Source organism: Dysidea avara, chromosome 1, assembly GCF_963678975.1.
Source record: "Dysidea avara chromosome 1, odDysAvar1.4, whole genome shotgun sequence".
In the NCBI taxonomy this organism is placed as follows: domain Eukaryota; kingdom Metazoa; phylum Porifera; class Demospongiae; order Dictyoceratida; family Dysideidae; genus Dysidea; species Dysidea avara.
Genome location: NC_089272.1, coordinates 63,009,025 through 63,033,878, shown reverse-complemented (window position 1 = coordinate 63,033,878; position 24,854 = coordinate 63,009,025). Strand labels below are relative to the sequence as shown.

The following is a 24,854-nucleotide window of genomic DNA, read 5'->3' as shown; positions in this document are numbered from 1 at the left end:
CATTGACCTTATTTCTCCAAAAATTCTTCAGACATGTGCTCCAATTTTGTGCCAGCCGTTGCACCATCTTTTTTCTATGTCTCTCCAATATGCATACATCCCCTCGAGTTGGAAGATCCATAAGATTGTACCTATCTTCAAGGCTGGTGATAAAACTTCGGTAAAGAACTACAGACCCATCTCATTGCTTTCCAGCACATCAAAGGTACTTGAGCGATTAGTGTATAATAAAATAGTAAATCATCTGGTAACTCAAATTAATCCCTGCCAGTTTGGCTTTATAAAAGGAGCTTCCACCTTACAACAGCTTTTAACATTCTCTGACTTCTTGACCAACAGCCCAACGCAAATTGATACTATATACCTGGATACACGTAAAGCCTTCGACACTGTTTCACATGGAATCCTACTAAATCACCTCTGGTCTTTTGGCATTACTGGTACCCTGTGGTCGTGGTTTAAATGTTACATCACTGACCGAGTACAGCAGGTATCTAATACCTTATCTGACAGTGTACTACCAGTTATATCTGGTGTCCCCCAGGGAAATATTTTAGGTCCCCTGTTATTTCTAGTTTATATGAACAATATCTCTTTCAGTATAGAAGTTAGTCAAGTATTGAAGTTTGCTGACATGAAATGTTTTATGACCATCTCGTGTGATGAGGACCGCATCAAGCTCCAGCAAGATGTTGACTCTATTATTCACCAAACATTCCTTTCCAATCTAACTATCAACTTTACCAAGTGTGTACATGTTCCTTTCAAATCAACGTCCAATACCAAATACCTTATTTCCAGCACAGAAATCAATTGTCAGGAGACTCAAAAAGACCTGAGAGTGATTGTCTCCAGTGACCTGAAGTGGTCAAATCATTACAATTCTATAATATCTAAAGCATATAAATCGTTGGCTCTGATACGACGTACTTTTTGTTCCAATCACTACCCATCAGTCAAGCTACATCTGTATATTACTGTAGTTCGTCCTCATCTTACTTATTGCTCTCAGTTATGGCGACCGTACCTAATCAAGGACATCTTATGTTTTGAGCGTATTCAACGTCGAGCAACCAAACACATCTTGAATAATTATAATATCAGCTACAAATCCAGGTTATTAGAACTTCATCTATGTATATCCTCGAGATTCAGGATGTTTTGTTTGCGATCAAGTCACTTAAGTCACCCACAAGAAACTTTGACATTAATATCAAGCCAAAGGTAGCTGAGATCTCCTGGAAGTGGAAGCGGTTGCCTGGCCACACAGAGATTATCCACATGACACATATTGTCATAGGATATTGTTATCTGTTTTCTCTCTTCTCTACTCAATTTCCCAATGTTGTAACCATCCAAGAAAGGGCTATAAGAAATACCTGAGCTGGGCCTTCAGACCTATAGTTATATATAATATATTTATAGCACATCCACAAAAAAAATCACAAAAAATTGAATGCTCTATTAGAGTATCTCAACAATTCTGAATCACCATTGTATTGTAAGCGATGATGCAGAGTTGCTATAATCAAGTTTTATTGGCCTAATTATCAGTACAGCAACAATAATAAAAGTTAGCTATACTACAACTGAGTCAAATGGATTTTCAAAAGAAACCTCTTTAGATCCTCCACTGCATGGTTTTAGAATTACACAAGTCATCAAGTTTGTTATATAACTATGCAGAAATGGATTATGCAGGTGCATAAATGCTTACTGATAGGAAATCATGCATGATTTCCTATCAGTAAGCATTTATGCACCTGCACAATCCATTTCTGCATAGTTATATAACAAACTTGTAGAATTAGTTTTACTAGTCTACAATGCCACACTTATGAGCATTCATTTTGTAAATTCCTTGGTTACTGATGGGTAAATGCTGCTGTATGGCTGCTTACTGATATAAGGGTTGCCACATGTCAATGTGACTTCCTCCACGGACAACAAAAAAGTGACCACGTGTCCATTTTTGCAGTTGTCTTTTGGCTCCTGTATTTTTGTTGCAATCTAGCTGGCACATAATCATCGCTATGCTTGTTGTCAAGTTGAGGATATGATTTGACTACTGACTTGACACCTGCAATATTGGCAACAAAGGTTAATAGAATGTAAGGATTTGTGGGATACAACTGAGGAATCATTAAGTACAGTTGTATTGTCTATAATTCTTGCAGGAGGCCATTTTTCATTATTCATTATCAAGAAAAATGCTCTACATCACAGCAATGCATGTATAATAGCTGCAGGCTATCTGTTAAAATAAAGGCCAACTAAAGCCTTCTAAAAGGTGATTTGTGTACATGTGACAAATAAAATTATAAAACTCTCAAAACCCAAACTGAACCTCTATGCCAGTCAAGCTGTACACTACCCTTACTAACATTTCAACATTACAAAACTCTTAAAACCCAAAAACCTCTATGCCAGTCAAGCTGTACACTACCCTTACCAACATTTAAACATTATAAAACTCTCAAAACCCAAAAACCTCTATGCCAGTCAAGCTGGCCTTACTAACATTTATATCTTTGTTGAAAAATCATCTGGTTTTCCAACCAACCTACACAGTGGTGCATGGGAGACACCAACACTTGGCTGAAATGTTATGTTTCCCAACTAACCTAGGTACTCGGGTGGTTTCCACCAGCACTTGGTTGGCTGAAATGTCAAGTTTTCCAACCAACCTACCTACTGGTGGGAGCCATCAACACTTAGTTGGCTGAAATTTCAAGTTTCTCAACCAACTTGTTTACCGGTGGGCACGTCTAATCTATACTGGCAGGCCACCTGCAACATTTGCTCCGTATTTTCCCAACCACCTTACCTACCTTGCAATGAGCTATCAAGCAAGTTTCTAAATGGACGTCAACAGTCAGTAACTAGTGGAATTTCAACACTTTCGGGAACTAAAAATTAAATTTATTTGTTCAAGAACCACACATCATCAATTCCAAAACATGAAAACCATGAAAACCTTAATAAACCTCGAAAACCTAGTTATTGATCTCCGGCTGTTCAAAAAACCTTTCCTCCTATATTGAGCCATAGCTAGCTATTAGATCTAGATAGACATTCAGTGTAGCTATTCAGCACCTAATGTATTTTAAAACTAAAGTAGATTTGTTTTTGTACGACCGCCGATTTTATTTTATTGTTTGTAGCTACTTTTCTTATTTGATATTGGTTTAGTATAAGACTTTGTTGTACCAATCATTACAAATAATCATTGATTATGATTAGGATTATGATGTGATTTGGGTTGAGGCTTAGAAGCCTGTACCACCCATTCAATTACATACATACACATACATACATAATTAATTTAATTAGCCGTGGCGTTTTTTTTTGTAGCGCTAATGTTGGATGCGCGTATTTGAAATGGCTGTAGCAGAAGACGACTCTACTGCCGAAGTATGTCTGAAGGTGTTTACAGAACATTATCCCAAACTGATAGATGCATTACCGGTTGAGATGTTGATGGCGAAGTTCGTATCGGCCAAGATAGTGAAGTTTGCAGAACAAGACGCCATATTGGCTGCAAACACTCAACAAGAGAAGGCTCGTCGCTTCCTACAGTTTGTCGCTGTGCCTTTAGAGTCGTCTAAGAAGACACACACCTTCCGCAGCATGTTAAAAGTGGTTGAAGAACATGGCGGAGCATACGCGTATCTTGCTAAAGACATTTACAAAGACTTGCTAAAAGAAAGATCAATCTGGTGTTATCCGAAGATGTTACAGATGATTCAAGTACGTCAGCGAAAGGTACTTTTCTATTGTTTATTGTGTGTCTAGTATCTGCCTGGTGTTATCCAAGGGGTAGTCACGTCGGTATTATATCTTTTGTAACCCCCACTCCTCGCCCCCAGTACGGGATAAACAAGGGAAGTAGTTATAACGGGGCAATACTGGACAAAAGCTCCAGTGGGGATTCGACTTGCTGAGCAAAAACTGGCACTGTTGGTAAAAATATGCATGCTACTTTTTAAAAAAAAATGGAAGTGGTTACTGAACCAAAAGGTTTTTGTTTTTGCGGCTTTGAGCATTCGACTTTAGGGGCCGCAAAAAGTGTTAGGGTTGGGTTCTACTTTGGTTTCTTCCTCACCTTTGGGTTACGTTCTTACTATGTATATACTGGGACTACTACTTGAGTAACAGTTATGAGATAGAAAAGTAGGGGAGGTAGGTAGCTAGCAGCGGTAGCACAGTGGTTAGCACACTTGAGTAGTCCAGGGTTCAGCTGAGTTTTGTGGTTTTTCGTTTAGTGATCCCTTTTTGTCTATGTTCAATAGCCAGTAAATTATTTGTGTAGAGTAAGAAAATCTTAGTTTCGTCTTCATATAGTGTATGGCACTAGAGTTATGGGCATTTGTTTACAATGCGGTAGAAATAAATTTTACTGTTGTCATTTCTTGGAATGGCCTCCTTCTTTGTCCACACAAAGACTTTGAATAAACCTTGATCAATCTGCCAGTTCATGGTAAACAGACTGAGCCAAGTCCAATCTTTTTGCTTGTTTCAGTTGTGAGTTATGATCAATTAAAAAGGCACCTGTATAGCGCTACAACTCCAAGACTATTCATCACAAAAGGCTTAAACTTTGGCTGTCCACTCCTTTGTTACTATAGATAACAGAATAAATAAAATAGAATTCGAGGAATGTGCAAAAACGACCATTTTTGCTCAGCTGGTCACTCGTGCAGTCATGAGTACAGGCTAGCTGTGCAGGACACAGTGCACACAAGCTTGTACATGTGATGTGAATTACCCGTTAGCTGAGGTGGGGATTAGGATTGGTAGGAGGTTAGACAATCCCTATGCCCAAGTAGTGGGGCTTGTGTTCTTGCTAACTGCCAAATCCAATTAAATGGGGGTAGAGATTACACTAGTGTCTCATGGCTAGCTGCAGACCGCTTTTTCCTTTTGTGCCCTTCGTTTCATACCAGTTTGGCTTGGCATAGTTTGAATTCACACTGCCTTACATTTTTGAGTCCTTCACTGTATATACCTGGGTTAGAAGATAGTGTGAACAGGGAAAGTCCTAACAGTATAAAATTATACTTGGGTCATCCCATGTCAAATCAACAAGAATCTATTCTCAGATTTTTACGAATCTTGGTGTGTTTTTAGTACCTGTGATGTTTATCATTCATGCAAATTTTTAGCTCCATACACCGCATAGTTTCTGATTATTTTATGACCACAAATATTTTGAATATTTCATGAAAAATTGGTCCATCTCTAATAGCATTGCACTGATATCCAAATTAGCTGATTATTCCAATAAGCAACAGAAATAACTGATCCGATATACACTAATAACACTAACACTCATCCTCATTGTTATTAAATGACTAATATTCCATTGATATACAGCTCATTCTAGGCTACTATGTAAAGTTAGATTTTTACCATTACTCATGGTAAACAGGTTTTAAGTACTACTATATAGCTGAGACAAGTGGCTGGTACTACACAGAAACCTAAAACCTTAGTTTACTGTTGGGCATGGCCTAAAACCTGACAGTTTATTATGGACATGGCTTGTAGTCACTGCTAAACCATCATCACATAACTTAATTAAAATTCCAAATAATGTGCATCTATATCCTCCCCCACATCATTATACTACTACACAGCACAGTGGGGATTAACATCAGCTTTGATTTAATCAAAACCAATTAATGGCTAGTAATCAGTATACTGATTACTGAACCGATTAGGTGCAATATTAATCTTTAGTTACAAAATCAACTGTATCGTAAATCAGGAAAATTAAATATTTTTGTGTATTAAAATTTTGACGCAAATTATTTTCAATTTGTTTTGACGGAATACTTACACATTAATATTTGTATGCGTGAAATATTTGGAAAGCTAAAAATAATTCATTGTTTTAATTTACGTCGCTACAGCCAGTGATGAAAATTTTTTAATGACGAATTTTTCCTATGACTTTGCACTGTTTAAACACAACTTTTTCTGATGGAAGACTGTTGATCAACCTTCCCAGTATTCCCTAAATTGTGGGATATCTACTTAATTATGGTTTTAAAATACTTTATTAAAACCTTTAATCCTTTATATTTAAAATAGGCTGCTTGAAATTCTTCGGATTCTTTTGTGAATAATGATTGGGTCATGTTCTGTGTTTGGTAAAAATTTTGTAGTGGGACCACAATGATATTATGAATTACGTTGTGGTTTATAGTGGAATTTTGTAGTCCATAACTGTATGGGAGTATACACTCCAATAACCATTCGTAACAAGGTCATGCCAAGTTTGTCTTACGAGTGAAGATGTCTGGGTACAGTGCAACCTGTATTAGTGACCACCTGTATTGAAAGACCACCTATGTGCTGCAGTTAATTTTTACTTTTCTAATAGGATATTATATAGTTATACAACGGCCACGAGTGCTCTGCCTGATATAAACGCACGAGCCTGAGGGCCGTTAGGCCCGAAGGCAAGTGCGTTTATACAGGCAGAGCACGAGTGCACGTTGTATAACTGTTATGTACCACTCACCTAATAGGTGGGGAGAGTCTCACAAGACAGCTGTAACACTTATAAAGGCCAGGTTTCTAACATCGATTGTGGGTAACCAAGCCTGACGTTGCGATGACGTTTCCCCTGCAGTACTGCAGCCACCTGAGATATTGAAAGCTAGTACGCTATGGGTTATATTACTAACCTGCATTCGCTGTTCGACTCTCATCATGTAGTGCTCAGCATGATCACTCAATCGCCATATAGACTAAGCGCCAGACTAATCGCCATAGTGATTCTCTTGAGCGAAAAAATGTAGCTAAATAGACGTTTTAAGTAAACAAAACCTAACTACTAAACGATACTAGTATAATTCTTACTATTCACACTGGCTAAACTCGAATCAGGTGGCATGACAAAACTGGTTACCACAATCGAACATAAAAGTTAGTATTATTTAGAATATATTTGTTTTATTGAGTCATTGTCGAAGTGGACTACAGTTTAATCTAGGCTAAGATGGCACCAGACTAGTAAGGTATATAAGTACGTTTATATATATGTAGACTAGAGTTGTGGCCACCCGTGTTGGCTTTTTCGATCGTCATTGGCTGCTTGTAAACATTATACGTATTGGTGACGTTATGGCCCACAATCGACCTTTACATGTCAGGCTATAAAAGAATTTGAGTGATCTGTGAAGTGTCTTTCCACCTATTAGGTGAGGTGTCGTAGTGGTCTTCGCCACCGGCACTTGTGCTATGCTGCACAAAACCGCAGCCAGTGCAATATCTGTATATTGCACTGTGGTCGGTGCATTATAATTTATAATGCACTCGTTGTGGTCTACAAAACCGCAACCAGTGCATTATAAGTTATAATGCACTCGCTGCGGTCTGCAGCAGTGCAATATACAAATTATGGCACTGGCGGTGCCTTTGAACTGCCCACGCAGAGTGGTACATTAATGTATATACCACTTTATCATCTCAGATCAAAGGAAACCACAGGGTTATATTTCACATATTGCCCTGACCACAGGGTGATATCACGATATCGCCCTGTGGTTAAGGTGATATCGTGATAAAGCCCTGGCCACAATGTCTTTGATGCGTAGGCAATTACAATGCATCAGTTCCCTTTGATTGTTTATATTGAGCTACTTAAAGTTTTGCATTGCGGGTTTGAGTTTAGCATATAGGCTTGGCTGGCCAAGCATTCTCTTCAATAAAAAATAATTGAATGAGTCATCATCATGTAGTTCAGCTACTATGCACCACTAAATAATTGTTTGCATAGTGTTGGGGATGGTTTCTATATACCACATTTCAATCATGTGACAAGATGGCTTAGACATTGTCGCTCTTCATTATTACTTTAGCACCTTAGACTATTTTAGACAACCTTAACTGGGTTACTTGGTTAGAAATGGTACTACTAAAACCAGCAACACCCACCCACGATCATTTTTTTGTGAATACCAGAGCCCAAATTTAAACCCACAATTGATATCTAGATACCGTTGTATAAAAGTAATGTGTTGAATGTTGATTTGTCTCTTCACCTATAAGCCTTTTCCATAATGACGTCACGCTAATTTCTATTTGAGGTACTCTTATATTTTCAAGTACTGTTTCCTATGATGCAAACATTTGATTCATTATTACTGGATTAATGAATCCTATATTTGAGGCACAGCGATCAGGTATGGTTACTAGGTCATTAATAGAGTAATGTTACCACTCAAATTAGAAAACCAGCCGAAACTTTTGTAAGTAGCAATCCATTCATAGCATTATACTCATACCTGCCAATTTTACTGTGATAGATTCTTTCTGGATTACACAAACAATCGATCTTCATGTACCGCCTGTAGGATCCAATACTCAAAAAATTAGAGTACCCCGATCTTTAATTGTGACGTCATATGGAAAAGGCTTATTAGGTGAGCATACCAGAGTGGTATATATTACTTATACCATGGCCACTCGGGATTTGCCTGATAAATATGCTCGGGCCTGTGGCCCTTGAGCTTGGGCATACGTATCAGGATAATCCCTCGTGGCCATGGTATAACTATTAAATAGCACCAAAGCATCAACTCTTTCTAGCAAATCCAAAAATGGTCCTTATTAGACAGGTGGACTTTAAATTACAGATCTGACCACCATGTACCATTTCATCAGAAATATCTTCTTTATTAAGTTGAATCCCACCATAGTGGACTTAGCCCTATTTTAAGTTGGTATGTGGCTGCATAGGTTCGTACAACAGAACTCCTCAAAAGGGATACCTGAATACCTTGAAAACCAGGACACCTGTTTATACTCCCACTCTAGCGGTGCACATAATTTTGGGCCAAAATACTTTTATGGTTTCTGTAATATGAGCACCTTATTATGGTCCTAGGAATGGAGGGGGTTTACCATATACATGCATTACTTGTACTTCAATGTGTGAAATTAACTACTAAATTACTTTACATTCATGACCACTTTGAAGATCAAGTCAAAAATTCATGCACATACTCACGTAAGAGGGGGTGGTTGGAAAAGGCGAATATGGGGGAAACACGGACACAGACATCAAGACACACGGAAGTGTGTCGTGTGGCCCAAGAAGCTGACGCGCCACACTGTGAGTATATTAACAGGAAGAAAGAAAATGCAATATTCACACCTATGTAGCTCTGTGATTCCTAATCCAATTAGAACCAAATTTTCTACAGAATTGTTGGCCAGTTAGGGGAGTCTACATACCAAATTTGAAGAAAATTGCTCCAGCCATTCTTGAGATCCAAGCGAACAAAATTTCGTTTTGATTTCTTTGTTTTTTTTTCTTGCACACTTCGCAAAATCCGCCATAAAACACAAATGCGTGCTCGGATTGGACTGAAATTTGGCGCACTTAAAGGGCTCGTTAAGGCGGATCTCAGTACCAACTTTAGTAGGAATCCGATGAACATTCCAGAGCTTATGATAAGAATTCTCTGTTGTCCTGCCACAATGTCCTGACAAACCAAAATCGGCCGGACAATTGCCAAAATTGACCAGACATGAGATGAATGCCCAACATGTCTACCGTAGCATAGCAAATAAACATTATAGTGGTAAGACATCACATGCCTTACTGCAGCTGTTATGTGGTTAAAGTACACCAGTGGGTTGGCAATGGTACATTTATGGTCACTCCCTTGGGTTGTAAGAATGTATACTATCTCCTGGCAACCAAGTGAATGTTATTGTTGATAGCATGCCAGCTCAGCCCTTAGGCTCCTTCTTTATGCTTTGATGGGACACTGTGTCCGGACAAATTGCATTATGGTCAGACATCTATGCAATTTGACCGGATTTTGTCCGGTGTCCGGACGTTATCATAAACTCTGCATTCACGGAGTTATGACCGATTATTTGTGTAAAATAAGGTGGAAGGTCTGTCACACCTACAGGGTAAACCCCTCGGAGGAGTGAGTTGAAAATTGATATGTACATGGAGTAACCGTCGTAGGAGTGCTTTTTTGTGGTTTGAAAGGAATGGAGATATGACACAAAACCCAACCTGTGTCAAAATTACGCGATCAATTTTTATGAATAAAAAAAACTATTATTTTTCACATCTACCAGGCAAACCGCTTAGAGCAATGAGCTGAAACTCAGTATGTAGCTGGAATAATCATCATAGAAAGTCCTTGCGGTAGTACAGAAGAATCGGAATACAAATCACTGAGTTATGATTCGAAAGGCAACTACATGTAGCAAATGCCAGATCGAGATACTCTAATAGAACAGTCACCCTAATAGAGCATTCAGCTACATTTATAACTTAGAATTATATTACATTGCAAGTTATTTTGTAGAGAGTTCATCTACAACCAGTTAATCTTATTGACAATTCAGCTAAAAGCAAGTCACCCTTGTAGAGAGTTCACCTAGAAACAAGTCACCCTGTAGAGAGATTAGCTAGAAGAAGTCACCTTGTAGAGAGTTCAGCTGCAAAGAAGCCATCATGTAGAGAGTTTAGCTGCAAACAAATCACCCTGTAGAGAGTTCAGCTATGAACAGATCACCCTGTAGAGAGTTCAGTTACAAACAAATCACCCTGTAAAGAGATCAGCTAGAAGAAGACACCTTGTAGAGAGAGTTCAGCTACAAAGAAACTACCATATGTGACCGTCTCAGCAAAAACCCGACTTGTTCGCACAATTAAAAGAATTGTTTTTATTCACTTAGCATTATTAGCAGTGTTCAAGGAATGGATCACCAAAGTGTCAGCCTTCTGTGGTGTGTAGTTTCGAAATTATAGCACTAGCCAGTAGGAAGAGTAAGATAATCGATTTGTACAGTGACTATACTGAAAATAAACTACAGGCGCTTACATTCGCAGTCGTAACTTCTGTTTGGATTAGTCTACAGTGTTGCAATTTGGCTTAAAATGTTCACCATGGATCAGTACATCAGCCAAGGTATAGTGTTAGTCCTGTAGACACTTGCACATATGGATATGAAAGCGGTTTGGTAGAAGAAACGATGACAGTCTTGTTTACGTTTACCGCATCGTAAACAAACATACGTGACACGCATACCATTGAAGCTACAGAAACGAAACAAAGATTTTCTAACTCTCCATGAACAGGCGAATACGATGGTATATAATTTTGCTCGATTTGAGTCTTCCTTCTTCGCAAGTCGGGTTTTTGCTGAGATGGTCACATATAGCAAGTTCGGCTGCAAACAAATCACCCTGTAGAGAGTTCAGCTAGAAGAAGTCACCTTGTAGAGAGTTCAGCTACAAAAAATAACTATCATGCAGAGAGTTCAGTTGCAAAAAAAAAAAAAAAAATTACCCTGCAGCTACGAAAAGATCACCCTGTAGAGAGTTCAGCTAGAAGAAATCACCTTGTAGAGAGTTCAGCTGCAAATAAATCACCCTGTAGAGAATTTAGCTACAAACAAATCGCACTGTAGAAAGATCAGCTATGGAAGAAGGTACCTTGTAGAGAGTTCAGCTACAAAGAAACCATCATGTAGAGAGTTCAGCTGCAAATAAATCACCCAGTAGAAAGTTCAGCTATGAACAGGCCACCCTGTAGAGAGTTCAGTTGGAAACAAGTCATTCTGTAGAGAGATTAGCTAGAAGTATCACCTTGTAGAGAGTTCAGCTACAAACAAATCGCCCTGTAGAAAGATCACCTAGAAGAAGTTACCTTGTAGAGAGTTCAGCTACAAACAAATCACCTTGTAGAGAGTTCAGCTAGAAACAAGTCATCCTGTAAAGAGTTAAGCTACAAAAATGAATCACCCTTTGGAGACAAAGTAACCCTGTAGAGAATTCAGTAAGAAACAAATCACTTTGTAGAGAGTTCAGCTACAAACAAAATCACCCTGTAGAGAGTTCATCTACAAACAGATAACCCTGCAGAGAGAAACAATTTACCCTGTAGAGAGAATCCTGTAGAGAGTTCGTCTACAAGCAAATCACCCTGTAGAGAGTTCAGGTACATTTCAAGTCACCCTGTAGAGAGTTCATCTACAAACAGATAACCCTGCAGAGAGAAACAATTTACCCTGTAGAGAGAATCCTGTAGAGAGTTCGTCTACAAGCAAATCACCCTGTAGAGAGTTCAGGTACATTTCAAGTCACCCATTATCTGTAGGGATTAATTGAGATGTAATAAATGTATATATAATTTGTACATTTACTGATAAAATCTGAATTAGTTAAAGTATTTAAAATCTCCTTCATCTTTTTCTTCTTCCTGTGGTAAAGAAAAAAAGATAAGTTAAAAAAAGCCCTAAAGCCAGCCATAGGCCGGCTTTGGGGTATACAAAAAAAAAATTGAAATTTAATCCAAAACAGCCAAGCTATAAAAAAAAGAGTGTGGCCCTCAGGAAGGCTATAGTGAAAAAAGATGTGAAATCCAAGGTGGCGGCCAAGAAATGGCTGTGATGGTAGGTTAATGGTAAAAATTTTAATAACGACAATTCAGGTGAATTTGGTGCCACTTACCAGACATGGTCTTCGTGTAACACTTATCCATTTATAAGCGCATGTGTGGAGGATTGATTAGCACGCTACAAGTATTATAGATAATATACTGCTGTACAAGTGCTCTAGATATATAATGCAGTGTGTAATTGTAGAGATCTACCCTAGTTTACTGTTGTAGGCCAGATCCAGGAGCACTCAGCTTTCAGTATAAGGCGCAAGCGCTTACACCTACTAAGGTCCTGGGTTGCAAGGCTAAGTTGGGGAATGCCAGCTGAATCTCTGTGAGTATGCATTAGATTTTTATAGCATGTGTACAACAGAATAATTATGGTATATGGTACTCTGTTGCTTGCTAGTCTTATCCTCTGCACATGTGCTTATAAATAGATAAACGCTACTCGAAGCCTCTCTGTGTCTGGAAGCAAAGATGTACAGTAGTAGTAAGTCACAAGTGATTATGCATTATACTTTGGCACTTAAATTTGCAATGTGACCACCTCATTATAGTGACTATGTCGAGTAGGTCCCAAACATAGCTAAGGTGTACTTCATGACCTCATTAATAAGACCACCTCATTATAGTGACCATGTCAAGTAGGTCCCAAACATAGCTAAGGTGTACTTCATGACCTCATTAAGACCACCTCATTATAGTGACCATGTCAAGTAGGTCCCAAACATAGCTAAGGTGTACTTCATGACCTCATTAATAAGACCATCTCATAATGTCAGCATTTTAAGTGGGTCGCAGATTGTCCGAATCGCATTTTGTCCAGGTCATCTGCTTTACTATCTTCTAAGTTCAATTAGACTACTACAACAAGTTTGATACTGAAATTTGATTGGCTGAAAACGTGGTCTCTAAATCTCGTAGAGCCACGCTCATGTCCAATAGAGACCACGCTCTGAGGCGATACGAAACACGATAATTACGTGCCTGTAAACATTGGCAACGTGTTGGCATTTAAATGGCTAGTAACAGCCGTACTGAATTAGAGGGAGGTGTAATGGGCTTGTTTGTACTAATCAACACTACATTACTAGCTTACAAGCAGCTGTCGAGGCACAACAACAGCAACAATGAGTTGTAGTCCAGTCGCCGAGTCCAGTACTTTGATACATAGCACGCGCCTGTAACATTGACAACGCATGGGCGTTTAAACGGGTAGCAAAGGTCCAGCCATGTAGGGAGGTGTAGAGGGCTTGTTTCTAGTAATTAGCCATACTTTTCTCGTTTACAAGCAGCTGTCAACTCAAGGTACAATAACGAGTTGTAGTCTAAATAAGTTAGACGTCAAGAACCACTGGGTTCTACGGGATTTAGAAAACCCTCAGGCCCTTAGTAGCGCCCTCGCTGCGCTCGGGCGCTACAGCCCAGGGCCTTCAAGTTTTCTAAATCCCGTAGAACCCTGGTTCTTGACGTCTAACTATTATTTGTGCTGAAGGAAATTCAATTGTGTATAGACAACAAACATACATGGAGCCATGCCCACTATCTGAGAATGTGTTTTGCAATGGGATGGGGAGGGGGGGGGGGGGAATAACTGTTCCCTTGTTTCTGGTTGTAACTAGTTTTGCATCAAGTGAGCCCAATTATGGGAATTGTGGATTTTGCTGTACAGTAGCTGCCTGTAGACTTTCATAGAGCTATGCCCACTTATCGATCATTGATAAAAGTTTGGTAGCTACTTGTTTCTTGCAGGTAACCTTCCTACAGTGTAATGGCATAGTTATTGTCTGTATCACTGTATAATCTATATGTGAACTGGGAACTTGTGACTTTAAATTTAATCTTGGCAAATTACCTAAACTGTGTGACATATGGGTCAGATTTGGGTCCTATCCTGATTGCTATATGGTCAGTATTTAAACAGGTCAGCAAATGTGTTTGATTAGTAGAATTAGTAGGTGATCACACATATTTTCGTGTATTAATGGAATAATTGTACTCGTAACTACCAAAAAGCACTTGGCTTTGTCTTGCTCAATTTTCGCCATTACTTGTACAGTTATTCCCTAATTGCACTCATATGTGTGTGATTACTATATGAACCCTACTTCATTTTTAAATTAAGGTGTTTTAATTGCGCTAATGTAAATATATGTTATGATGTGTTCAGTAGTATTGAATTAGGGACATTCTTATTATTACAAGTACAAGACAATTATGGCAATTATTGGTATCTGTGTTGGCAAAATTTACTGCTACGATTGGTATTGGTATTGGATCGGTAGGTATTTTTCTGTATCGGTGGAAGCCTACCCACTATCTGAGAATGTGACTTGCTGTCTTGTAGCAGGGACAGAGAAATTGGGAGGAGGGGGGGGGGGGGGGACTACTCCCTTGTTTCTGGTTGTAAGCAACTAGTTTGGCATCCACTTATGGAAACTTTTGCTGTACGGTTGTTTGCTATAGACTTACATGCCACTCATTGATCATTGATAAAATATTCTTTGGTATCTACTCATTTCTTGCAGGTAATCTTCCTATAATAGATTTTCTTTCAGTCTGTATCACTGTATAATCTATATGTGCAGGAACTTGTGGACTTTTTAAATATAGATTTTTGTGAATAATTTAACTGTGTCACATATGGGTCCCATCCTGACTACTCTTTAGGTCAGTAGGTTAACCAGGTCAGCATTTGTGTGTGATTAGTAGAATTAGTAGATAATCACACGCATTTTTGTGTCCATGGAATAATTGTGCTCGTAACAGCCAAAATAGCACTTGGCTTTGCCTTGTATAATTTTTGCTGTTACTTGCGAGCAACTTTAAAATGGAACATAAGTTCTTCTGAATATACCATGAATAGTACTACACTGAACACTGTTTCTCATCATCCATATTTAGGTATAGCATTAGATCATAAGCTATCTTGGCATCCTCACATTGAAACACTCTGCCACACAAAGCCAACCACATACTGGGATTCCTTAAACGTAATATGTACAACCTTCCAAGACATCTTCATGAACAACTGGTTCTGCCAATGCTTGATTATTTCTCCTCCATATGGGACCCTCGCCATCACAATGCAATCAATCAACTCGAATTGATCCAAACTAGGGCTGCACGGTTTGTTACAAACAACCCATGCAAAGAGATCACTGTGACAGCATCACCACAGTCCTACACCAGTTAAATTTGCTAACTCTACAAGATCGACGTAGAAATAATAGACTAATTCTTTTTATTTAAATTACTGAACAACCTGCTTATTGTTCCTCCATCTTTTCCAAACAACAGAGCTAATCATCAACTAAAATTCTCTCACTACCACCCCAGCATAGAAATTTACTGTAGCTCTTCTTTTCCCATGACAACTATTAAATGGGGGGTTACTATTCAGTGGACTGGACTACTGGACTGGAACACTGGACTGGACTACTGGACTGACATATTTTTGGTTTTTACACATTCTGAGGTTGGTTTTATTGAGTCTTGCTAGTAAGAACCCTTTGGGTACCTGCAGCCCACTTCTAAATACTGAAGACAAACAGTGGAATATGCGAAAACTGTCTCTTAATATTTTCGCTACTGTTCATTATGCCACTATACAACACTTATTCCTTACCTGGTGTGTAGTAATGCTGTAGGCAGTGCAAGGAACTGAATATGACAGCAATAGTTAACCAGCGATCGACTAGCCAGTAGACAACCTTTCGAGATATCCTTGAGGAGCAAGCTAGTCTTGCCAGCATGGCCAGACCTCTCTAGTCAGTGCAGGCGCTTACCAATTAGAGATTTTTCAGCATGGGCGCTTATAATCTTTATTTGATAAGCCCCTACACCGAAACAGGGGTGTAACTAATCACTGGACTGGACTACTGGACTGGAACACTGGACTGGACTACTGGACTGACATATTTTTGGTTTTTACACATTCTGAGGTTGGTTTTTACACATTCTGAGGTTGGTTTTTACACATTCTGAGAGGACCTTCAGAAAACTTGCAGTCTGCTATTAAAATGATGAGTGTGAGGAGTGGAGTAAGCTAAAACCGACTAATTGTTATGCTCTACAACATTTATACACTTCTTAGTATCGTGTTTTGGAGATTGTAATAATTATAGCAATAGCTAACCAAAAATCATTTTACTATATTTGTGCTACCAATGAATCCTTGCACTAAATAGCTCAGACCCCTGGACACAACCTATCCTTCCTAGGATAATCTATTGTGGTTAAATTCATTCCTACATGCAATATACAAACTCATTGTACGACTGTAGGGTTTTTCTGCTATCATGATTGGTTCTTAGATGTGCTGGTTGGTGTACTATAATATGTGACCAAATTTATTAACATTGTACAAGAGCTTGCTACTATCTCTAAGACTTTATTGTTGGTTAACCATAACTAGCACATTCCCTGCAGCATACTGATAAGGAGTATAGTATATGTACTGTAGAAGAACATAATAGGTGAAATCACTGGAAGTAAGTTTTTGCTTACTCCACTCCTCACACTCATCATTTTAGTAGCAGACTGCAAGTTTTCTGAAGGCCCTTGGCTAGCAAGACTCAATAAAACCAACCTCAGAATGTGTAAAAACCGAAAATATGTCAGTCCAGTAGTCCAGTCCAGTAGTCCAGTCCAGTAGTCCAGTCCAGTGTTCCAGTCCAGTGATTAGTTACACCCCTGAAACAGCGAGACTAGTGAGAGCAAGACTAATGAGACTAGCTTGCTCCTCAAGCTTGCTCCTCAAGCTTGCTCTAAGGATATATCTTGAAGGATATTGTCTACTGGCTAGTTGATTGCTGGTTAACTATTGCTGTCACATTCACTACCGGAATTCCCTGCACTGCCTGCAGCATTACTACACACCAGGTAAGGAATAAGTGTTGTATAGTGGCATAATGAACAGTAGCGAAATTATTAAGAGACAGTTTTCGCATATTCCACTGTTTGTCTTCAGTGTTTAGAAGCGTTTAGAAGTGGGCTGCAGGTGCCCAAAGAGTTCTTACTAGCAAGACTCCGTAAATCCAACCATAGAATGTGCAAAAACCAAAAATATGTCAGTCCAGTAGTCCAGTCCAGTGTTCCAGTCCAGTAGTCCAGTCCACTGAATAGTGACGCCCTATTAAATGGATTTCTCTACCCTACCCTGATATACATGAAATTGACATAGAAACTTTAAGGTCATACTTAGATCATTACTGTAATTGTACATTAGCATGTGACCCCTAAGTGTTTTTCTAATCAATAAATAAATGTACAGGTATTTCCTAATTGCACCCATATATGTGTGTGATTACTTATACTAACCATACCTCATTTTTAAATTTAAGATATTTTAATTGCGCCAATGTAAGATGTGTATAGTAGTATTGAAAATTGGGGACATCCTTATTTTAAATTATTATTATTGCAAGACCTCAAAGTTGAGTATATATATAAAAGTGCACTGTAAGTGGTTAATGGGGATATTCCTCATTAGCTTGTAGGCTGAATTGTAGGGGGTTTGCTAGGGATGCTTCGATACTGAAATTTTTATCGGTATTGGCCATGGTTTAAGTGGCTCTGATACCATAACTGATACTTTTGGATGACATCATTTAATTGTTTTTCAAGATGGTGGTATATGTAGGGAGTGATTATGATTGTTAGTACAATTGAATGAAAAGTAAGCCACAAGATTTATTGAAGCCATACGTGCTGATTGAACACCACAAATCAATGCATGATGTCCACAAATCCAACAAGCAGTGCTATAAAGACATTTGCAAGCGTATTTTAAGTAAGTTGGCTTATAAAACAGTGGGGATACTGGCTGTTTCTTAAAAACAATTTGGCAAAGTATCAGTATCGGCCAATTTTCCACTAAACATGTATTGGTATCGGATCAGTAGGTAAAAAGTGGTATCAGTGCATCCCACACACACGCACGCACGCACACTGCGCTATTCGCGTACTTCCAGATGTAAATGTAACTACACTGTACATACGCATGTACACACACCATACAAACATGCTCACAGACAAATGTATGCAAACTAGTACGCACAGGTATTCATGTTTTGTGTGTCTGTGGGTGTTTGTGTGTTCGTATTTCTGCTGTACTATAAAACAGTATGTATATCAGTGTATACCTGTGTTTTCATGTGTAAACATCCTATACATTCACTATACTCATTGCAGGTAATGGTTCTGATGTTCCGCTTAATATTGGAAATCTAACAGAGCTGGTCATTCCCAGTATGGCCACCAAATGGTTTGAGATAGGGTTACAACTTGGTGTAGACTCTAAAGAACTGAAGACTATTCAACATGATAGTAGGGACAGTAAGACAGCTTGTAGGGCTATGTTTATGGAATGGTTAGATCATTCACCGGGAGAAATGTCATGGGAGAAATTTAATTGCTCTATCTGTGGGATATGACACATTACAGTAGCTGAAAACTTGTGACATCTAGAATGATGGAGAACTAGATGACTTCAAAGATAATGGTGAATACTGGAATGATAATCTACACTACCTCTGGTGAATATCTCTCTATTGTGTCTGATGAGCTGCACTTACTGCTTCAAACTAACTGAGGAATTTATTACAACAGCTGTACTGTAGCTGTATAGAACATTATTCCAAGGTACAGAGTCGTTGTCATGGACATCTCAAAGCAGATCCTAGATGGGAACATGGTGAACAATTGAGATCAGAATAGTGAATGTTTCTTGAAACATATTGCTCAACAGTTAGATACTAATCATACGGACAGTTTTTACGAGTTCTTGAAGATTTTAGAGAAACATGGTGGATCATGTCTTATCTTGCTGGAGACATTTTGGAAGAGGTTGACATACTGTAGTAACAGTGATGACACAACTTTGTCAGGATCCTGAAAATGCACCAAGTTAGTTTGTTGATGTCTTCCAGCTGTTTATTTATGTATCAAGGAATTGTGTGAATGTTTATGCATCATGTACATATATCTTGCTTTAACAGTACACGCCATGCACTGATGAATTATAAATACAATTCACTGAAATTGGTCTGGTGAGAGTAAATCTAGCTGGTTTTTTTTTTTGTTTTTTTTGTTTTTCTGCTTAGGTACAAGGGAGTCCCTCCTTGCTTCTTCTAAATATGCTTTTATTCCCTACTAAATACGGTCTCCATATCATCTGTTTGGAAACACTAGCCTTTAGTTGTATTAAAATTGGTGGCTATCAGGTTTCATCTGTTTATAGCCTGTTGCTGGAAAGGGGGACATTCACCAGGCTCCACATCACATGATATCAGAAAACCTATTTGCTTTCTCTCAATTAGATAATTTTGTATTCATTACCAGTTGGGATGTGCTGCAAAACTGTTAATGAGTCGTAGTGTCATCATCTGGACCAGTTGCATGGAGCTGGTGCTTATATCAGAGAACCGATAAGACACATAATATTGGTCTGGCAGTTCAAGATTACCTGTACCTATCATTTGTAATTAATGCAGGTGGGGAGGAGGTTAATTGTCTGAGTAATGCTTGGTAATATTTATGTGACTGTTTAGGATAGATGAACCAAACATTGTTAGTTTATAAGTTAGCACTGTGTCACCTTGTACATTGTGGCCATCCACGTGTGTCTAAATTTACTATGGTATGTGTATACTTTGGGACCTTACTAAGTGTGTAGATTATGACAATTCACTTTTCTCTAATATATATTCAACTCAATGATGTTGATGTCTCCACCTGATGAGAATAATGTGACATCTCTCAATGAAGCTGAACAAGGGAAATTGTCAAGTGATTGATGATTATTAGACTGGAACCAGATGATGTGAACACCTGCATAAGTCAGACATACAAATATCCTTAGTGCATTTATGTACGTGTCTTTGTGTGCGTGCGTTGTGTATGTGTGTGTGGGTGTAGTGTGTGTGCGTGGGTGTGCGTGCGTGCGTGTGTGGGTGTAGTGTGTGTGTGTGTCTGTGCGTACGTGTGTGTGGGTGTAGTGTGTGTGTGTATGTGTGTAGTGTGTGTGTGTGTAGGTGTAGTGTGTGTTGTGTGTGTGTGTGTGTGCGTGTGTGTGTGTGCGTGCGTGTGTGTGTAGGTGTAGTGTATGCGTGTGTGTGTAGGTGTAGTGTATGCGTGTGTGTGTAGGTGTAGTGTATGCGTGTGTGTGTAGGTGTAGTGTATGCGTGTGTGTGTAGGTGTAGTGTATGCGTGTGTGTGTAGGTGTAGTGTATGCGTGTGTGTGTAGGTGTAGTGTATGCGTGTGTGTGTAGGTGTAGTGTGTGCGTGTAGGTGTAGTGTGTCTGTGTGTGTGTGTCTGTGTGTGTCTGTGTCTGTCTGTGTGTCTGTGTGTGTCTGTGTGTAGGTGTAGTGTATGCGTGTGTGTGTGTGTGTGTGTGTGTGTCTGTCTGTCTGTGTCTGTGTCTGTGTGTGTAGGTGTAGGTGTAGTGTATGCGTGTGTGTGTGTGTGTGTGTGTGTGTGTGTGTGTGTGTGTGTGTGTGTGTGTGTGCGTGCGCGCACGTGTGTATGTTGTGGCTAGTGATGGGCAGTATTGAATTTTTGAAGAACGGTAAGGTATATGAAATATACCTCGGTACTTATCACTTATATAGTATATTTTACACTCTTACATTTATACCCACATTGTGCTAGTAGTAATTTTAAGTAGGAACAAATGAAATGTTCCTTCCAAACGTACTTCAACAGACACATATGATCTGTGCTAACATGTATGGGCTTGACTTCATGTGTGGCCACCATTTAACTACCAAAAATTTAGTTAGTTAAAGTTTTATCTCAGTACAAGGAAGACATCATAATTATCACCCAAGTCCGAAGCGAAACTGGGGATGAGGGTGATAACTTAAGATATTGCCTGAGTGTACTTGGATATAACTAATTTATATCCCAGTGTGAATCATAGCCAAAAAGCCACCATTAGCTGATTTTAGCACCTGTATTCTAATTAATTCATTTGTCATCCCATGCACTAGTTGAATACCCACACACTGGGTGATAAGTTAGTTACATATCACCCAGTGCAGCACTTTGACACTCCCATGTACTGGGATGTAACTACATTAATTTTGGTATTTAGCATTTTTAGAAAACCACATTGGTATCTGAAAAATACTTTTATTAACTAATTTCCTAGTAATGGTCTTGTCAAGCCTTGTGTTGACTACATTACTAATGCCACAATCTAGGGGTCATATTATTGTTATAATGATATTCCTATTAACTATATACATTACATACTACACAAGGTTACAGGTACAATACATTATAACATGTGTATACTCCACAGATCCTCCTACACTATCAGATCTAATAGAACATGTTGGTAGTAGTTGTTCTACAAAGTGGTACAACCTGGGCCTCAGGTTAGGTGTTAATACACACACACTGGATCAGATTGAAGAGGACTGTCAGAGGAAGACTAGAGAAGCTTGTAGGAAGATGTTCCAGGCATGGCTGAGATAGAATTGTGGTGGAACTTGGAATCATGTGATCTCAGCACTAAACAGTTGTAGTGTTGGTGAAAGTGGCGTCGCTGAGTCATTAGAAGAAATTGTCACACCTTAAATAATTAGCTCCATGTACTTGTGTACTGTGTATTGTACGTATGTGAGAATGTCACTGTTTGTGTTGTTTCTGTGTGGAATGTTTTTTACCATGTTTTATAATTTCATAAAGGGCTTTAAAATCAAGTGTGGAAACCATGTCACATACTAAATTTCAGTGTACATACAAGGCATAGATATACTAACCTGGGGTTAGTATATCTGTGTACAAGGAGTGTCATGTAGGTGTGCACTGTAGGTAGATCTGTAACAGTGGTCACAATTTCTGTGACTGAGGCAGCCTTTTCCAGTGGTTAAGCAGTAACAATAGTGCCAAATATTTCAATTGTGGTTTTAAATTTTTTAGTGTCCTTGACTGTTGACTTGGCACAAAGTTTAGTGGCCTAAATTACTTTGACCCTGGTTGCAAATGAATCTACAATGAGAGCCTGTGTGTTCCCTCTTGACAGTCTTGATGGGCAATTAACATGTGTAGTGCAGTCTTTACTCTTAGACCACTGGCCATGAGAGCCATATATTCAAGATGCATAATTACAGTGATTTGCAAAACGGTTATTATCTAAAAATACAGGGTTGCACCAAAAGGTTCGGCCTGTACAAGGGTGCTTCCTCAAGGTACATACAACATGTATAACACAACTACATAGTCTACATTATACAGAAACAAGTAATACACATATGTTCAAAAAAGTAAGTTATCAGAGCTCTCTACCTTGGTGAAAGCAGTGTGGTAAAGAATTCTAAATAGATTAATGGAGTGTTGATATTACCTATAAGCATTAATCAAATCCTGGGGTTGAAAAGGCTGCAGGACATGTTGCTGTCAAACCTTCAGTGCCAAGGCCGGAGGAGACGGTCCGGCCTGAGTCGGACCAATAATCTGGAGTTAAACCAACTAGCTGACCAGCTCGAACTATATTACTCTCATGCAATCTTTAGACGATCACATCTACATGTAGCTACGTACATTTTACAGATGTTATTGAAAATGCATGACACGAGTAGTTACCTAGTTTCTCAGCCTAACTAAAGCACAGAACTACACGTATAGTACCTCCAATTACCTTACAGTACAGCATAGCATTCGTATCGTTTTATAAAGAAATGATTGTGGGTTCTACGTACAGTATCACGTGTGCCGACAGTTGGCATTTATCAGGTGCCTTCTTTGATTCTAAACCAGCACACTTATATCACAATTCAATCTTCATAAAATAATCATTAAAATTCCTTGGCTTGTCTCTTTTGGCTTCTTTTACTGGGCGAAGGGCTGGCAGTGACAAACCGCCAGATGACTCATTCCGCGGCAAGAAGCTGTAGACTCATACATTACATGGCGGCCATCTGGATGAGATGTTGAGTAGAAATCACTCCTCTTCAACTACCCACTCGTCCTGTCGAAATACTGAGCAAACTCTCAGTCTTACCCACATCGCGCCATTTTCGAATACTGATTGGTCTCGTGGGTGTCCACCAGTATATTTACGTGATGATCCGTTCACTTCATACAAACCAGTATAGTAGTACAGGGGCGGATCCAGGAGCCAGCAAGGGGAGGGGCACAGACAGGCTAAGTTGTAGGTGGTTGGGGAGATCCAGATTCTCTTGCTAGATGCTGCATTTTTGAAGCAGCAAATAATCACCTCTTAGTAGTGTCTCACTGATGATTTTTGTCACTTTGGCCTTTGAAGATGGTTGTGAAGTCTTAAAAACTGTTAAAAGGCTACAAACGTCTTAATCAACAGCAACACGATAATTAATTTTAGAGGCGCTTAGTATGCACGAAGGTGCAGGGTAACAATTTAACAGCTAGTTTGACATTGCTTTACTTCAGTTTCAGGTGAAATTGTAATAAGTGCTAGTAAAATGTGCATATTTTCATGAGTTATATAACTAAATTGATCTTGGCCTGACATAAAGTTTATCATTTTAATCACAAGTATGGCTGGCTCTTCCTGGGTCTACCACAAGGTGAGGGGGGGGGGGCATTTGCCCCAAATGCCCCATCCTGGATCCGCCATTGTAGTATACTGTATTTTTGTAGCTGTGTAGCTTTTTATTGTAGCTGTGTGAATTGACTGTATAGCTACAGCTAACTGCCTAGTCGATTAATTATATCCTAGCTAAAGGGGGCCATGCTGCATGGGTTCCTTGTGAAATTTGGGGGGGGGGGGGGGGGGGGGAGTTGCAAGTTGCTAGCTAATTTTACTTTAAAATTTAACATCAATTTTAAATTTTAAGGCATTTTCAAGCCTTTAAATTGCAAAAAATTCTGCAGCTCCTGGGGGTTGTACCCCCAGACCCCCCTTGAACTTCTAATTGCTAGTTACAACTAAATGAACCATACAGCAAGTTTCATGCTGTGTCCCCTGTATGTCAGGTCTACAATTATACATAGTATAGAAAGTCTGAATAACAACAGATAGGCTTGAGCATATTTATATAGCTAGCTACAGGGTAGAAGTGAAATATCCCTAAAATTGCATATCTGACTGTCTAATTTTCAAAAATTTCCTGTGGGGGAATGCCCCCAGACCCTTCTAGAATGTTCGTGCTTGCTTCGCACACTGTGCAACAGCTCCTCTCTCATTGGCATGTATATAGTAGCAATTTCAACATTATGTCAATGGCCTGACCAACTCAATTTTCCCTCCTCCGGCCCTGAGTGCTGATGTACTAACTGGGGTTAGTATGTGTAAAGCATTAATAAGAATAATAATTGTGCGATTTATTGTTAGCGAAATCACGTGAAAACTGACCAATCAAATACCTCGTAAAAATTTGAAAAGTGTCTGCTGCCACTCCTTCCAATGTGTTCGCCTTTCATTGGTTGATTTTCAC

The 24,854-nt window shown here is 39.1% G+C and overlaps 2 protein-coding genes across 5 annotated transcripts in view; both read left to right on the top strand.

Annotated features, from left to right (window-relative positions):
- Nucleotides 1–3,360: 3,360 nt before the first annotated feature.
- Nucleotides 3,361–22,139, top strand: LOC136240392 (uncharacterized). 3 transcript variants are annotated; one of them, XM_066031380.1, is made up of 3 exons: nt 3,361–3,765; nt 18,624–20,219; nt 21,737–22,139. In XM_066031380.1, exons 1-2 carry the CDS (start codon nt 3,367–3,369, stop codon nt 18,660–18,662), a joined length of 438 nt encoding a protein of 145 aa, XP_065887452.1. In that variant the 5' UTR covers nt 3,361–3,366; the 3' UTR covers nt 18,663–20,219; nt 21,737–22,139. The 3 variants fall into 3 exon arrangements, with proteins under 3 accessions (XP_065887452.1, XP_065887443.1, XP_065887434.1); XM_066031371.1 differs by having other exon boundaries at nt 18,624–20,269; XM_066031362.1 differs by having other exon boundaries at nt 18,624–20,301.
- A 2,635-nt stretch (nt 22,140–24,774) lies between these two features.
- LOC136240361 (uncharacterized) overlaps nt 24,775–24,854 on the top strand; it is a 66,738-nt gene continuing 66,658 nt past the window's right edge. The window contains exon 1 of one of the 2 annotated variants that reach the window (XM_066031318.1): nt 24,775–24,854. The gene's annotated coding sequence lies outside the window, so the exon portion shown is untranslated. The other variant, XR_010693783.1, reaches the window with a different exon arrangement.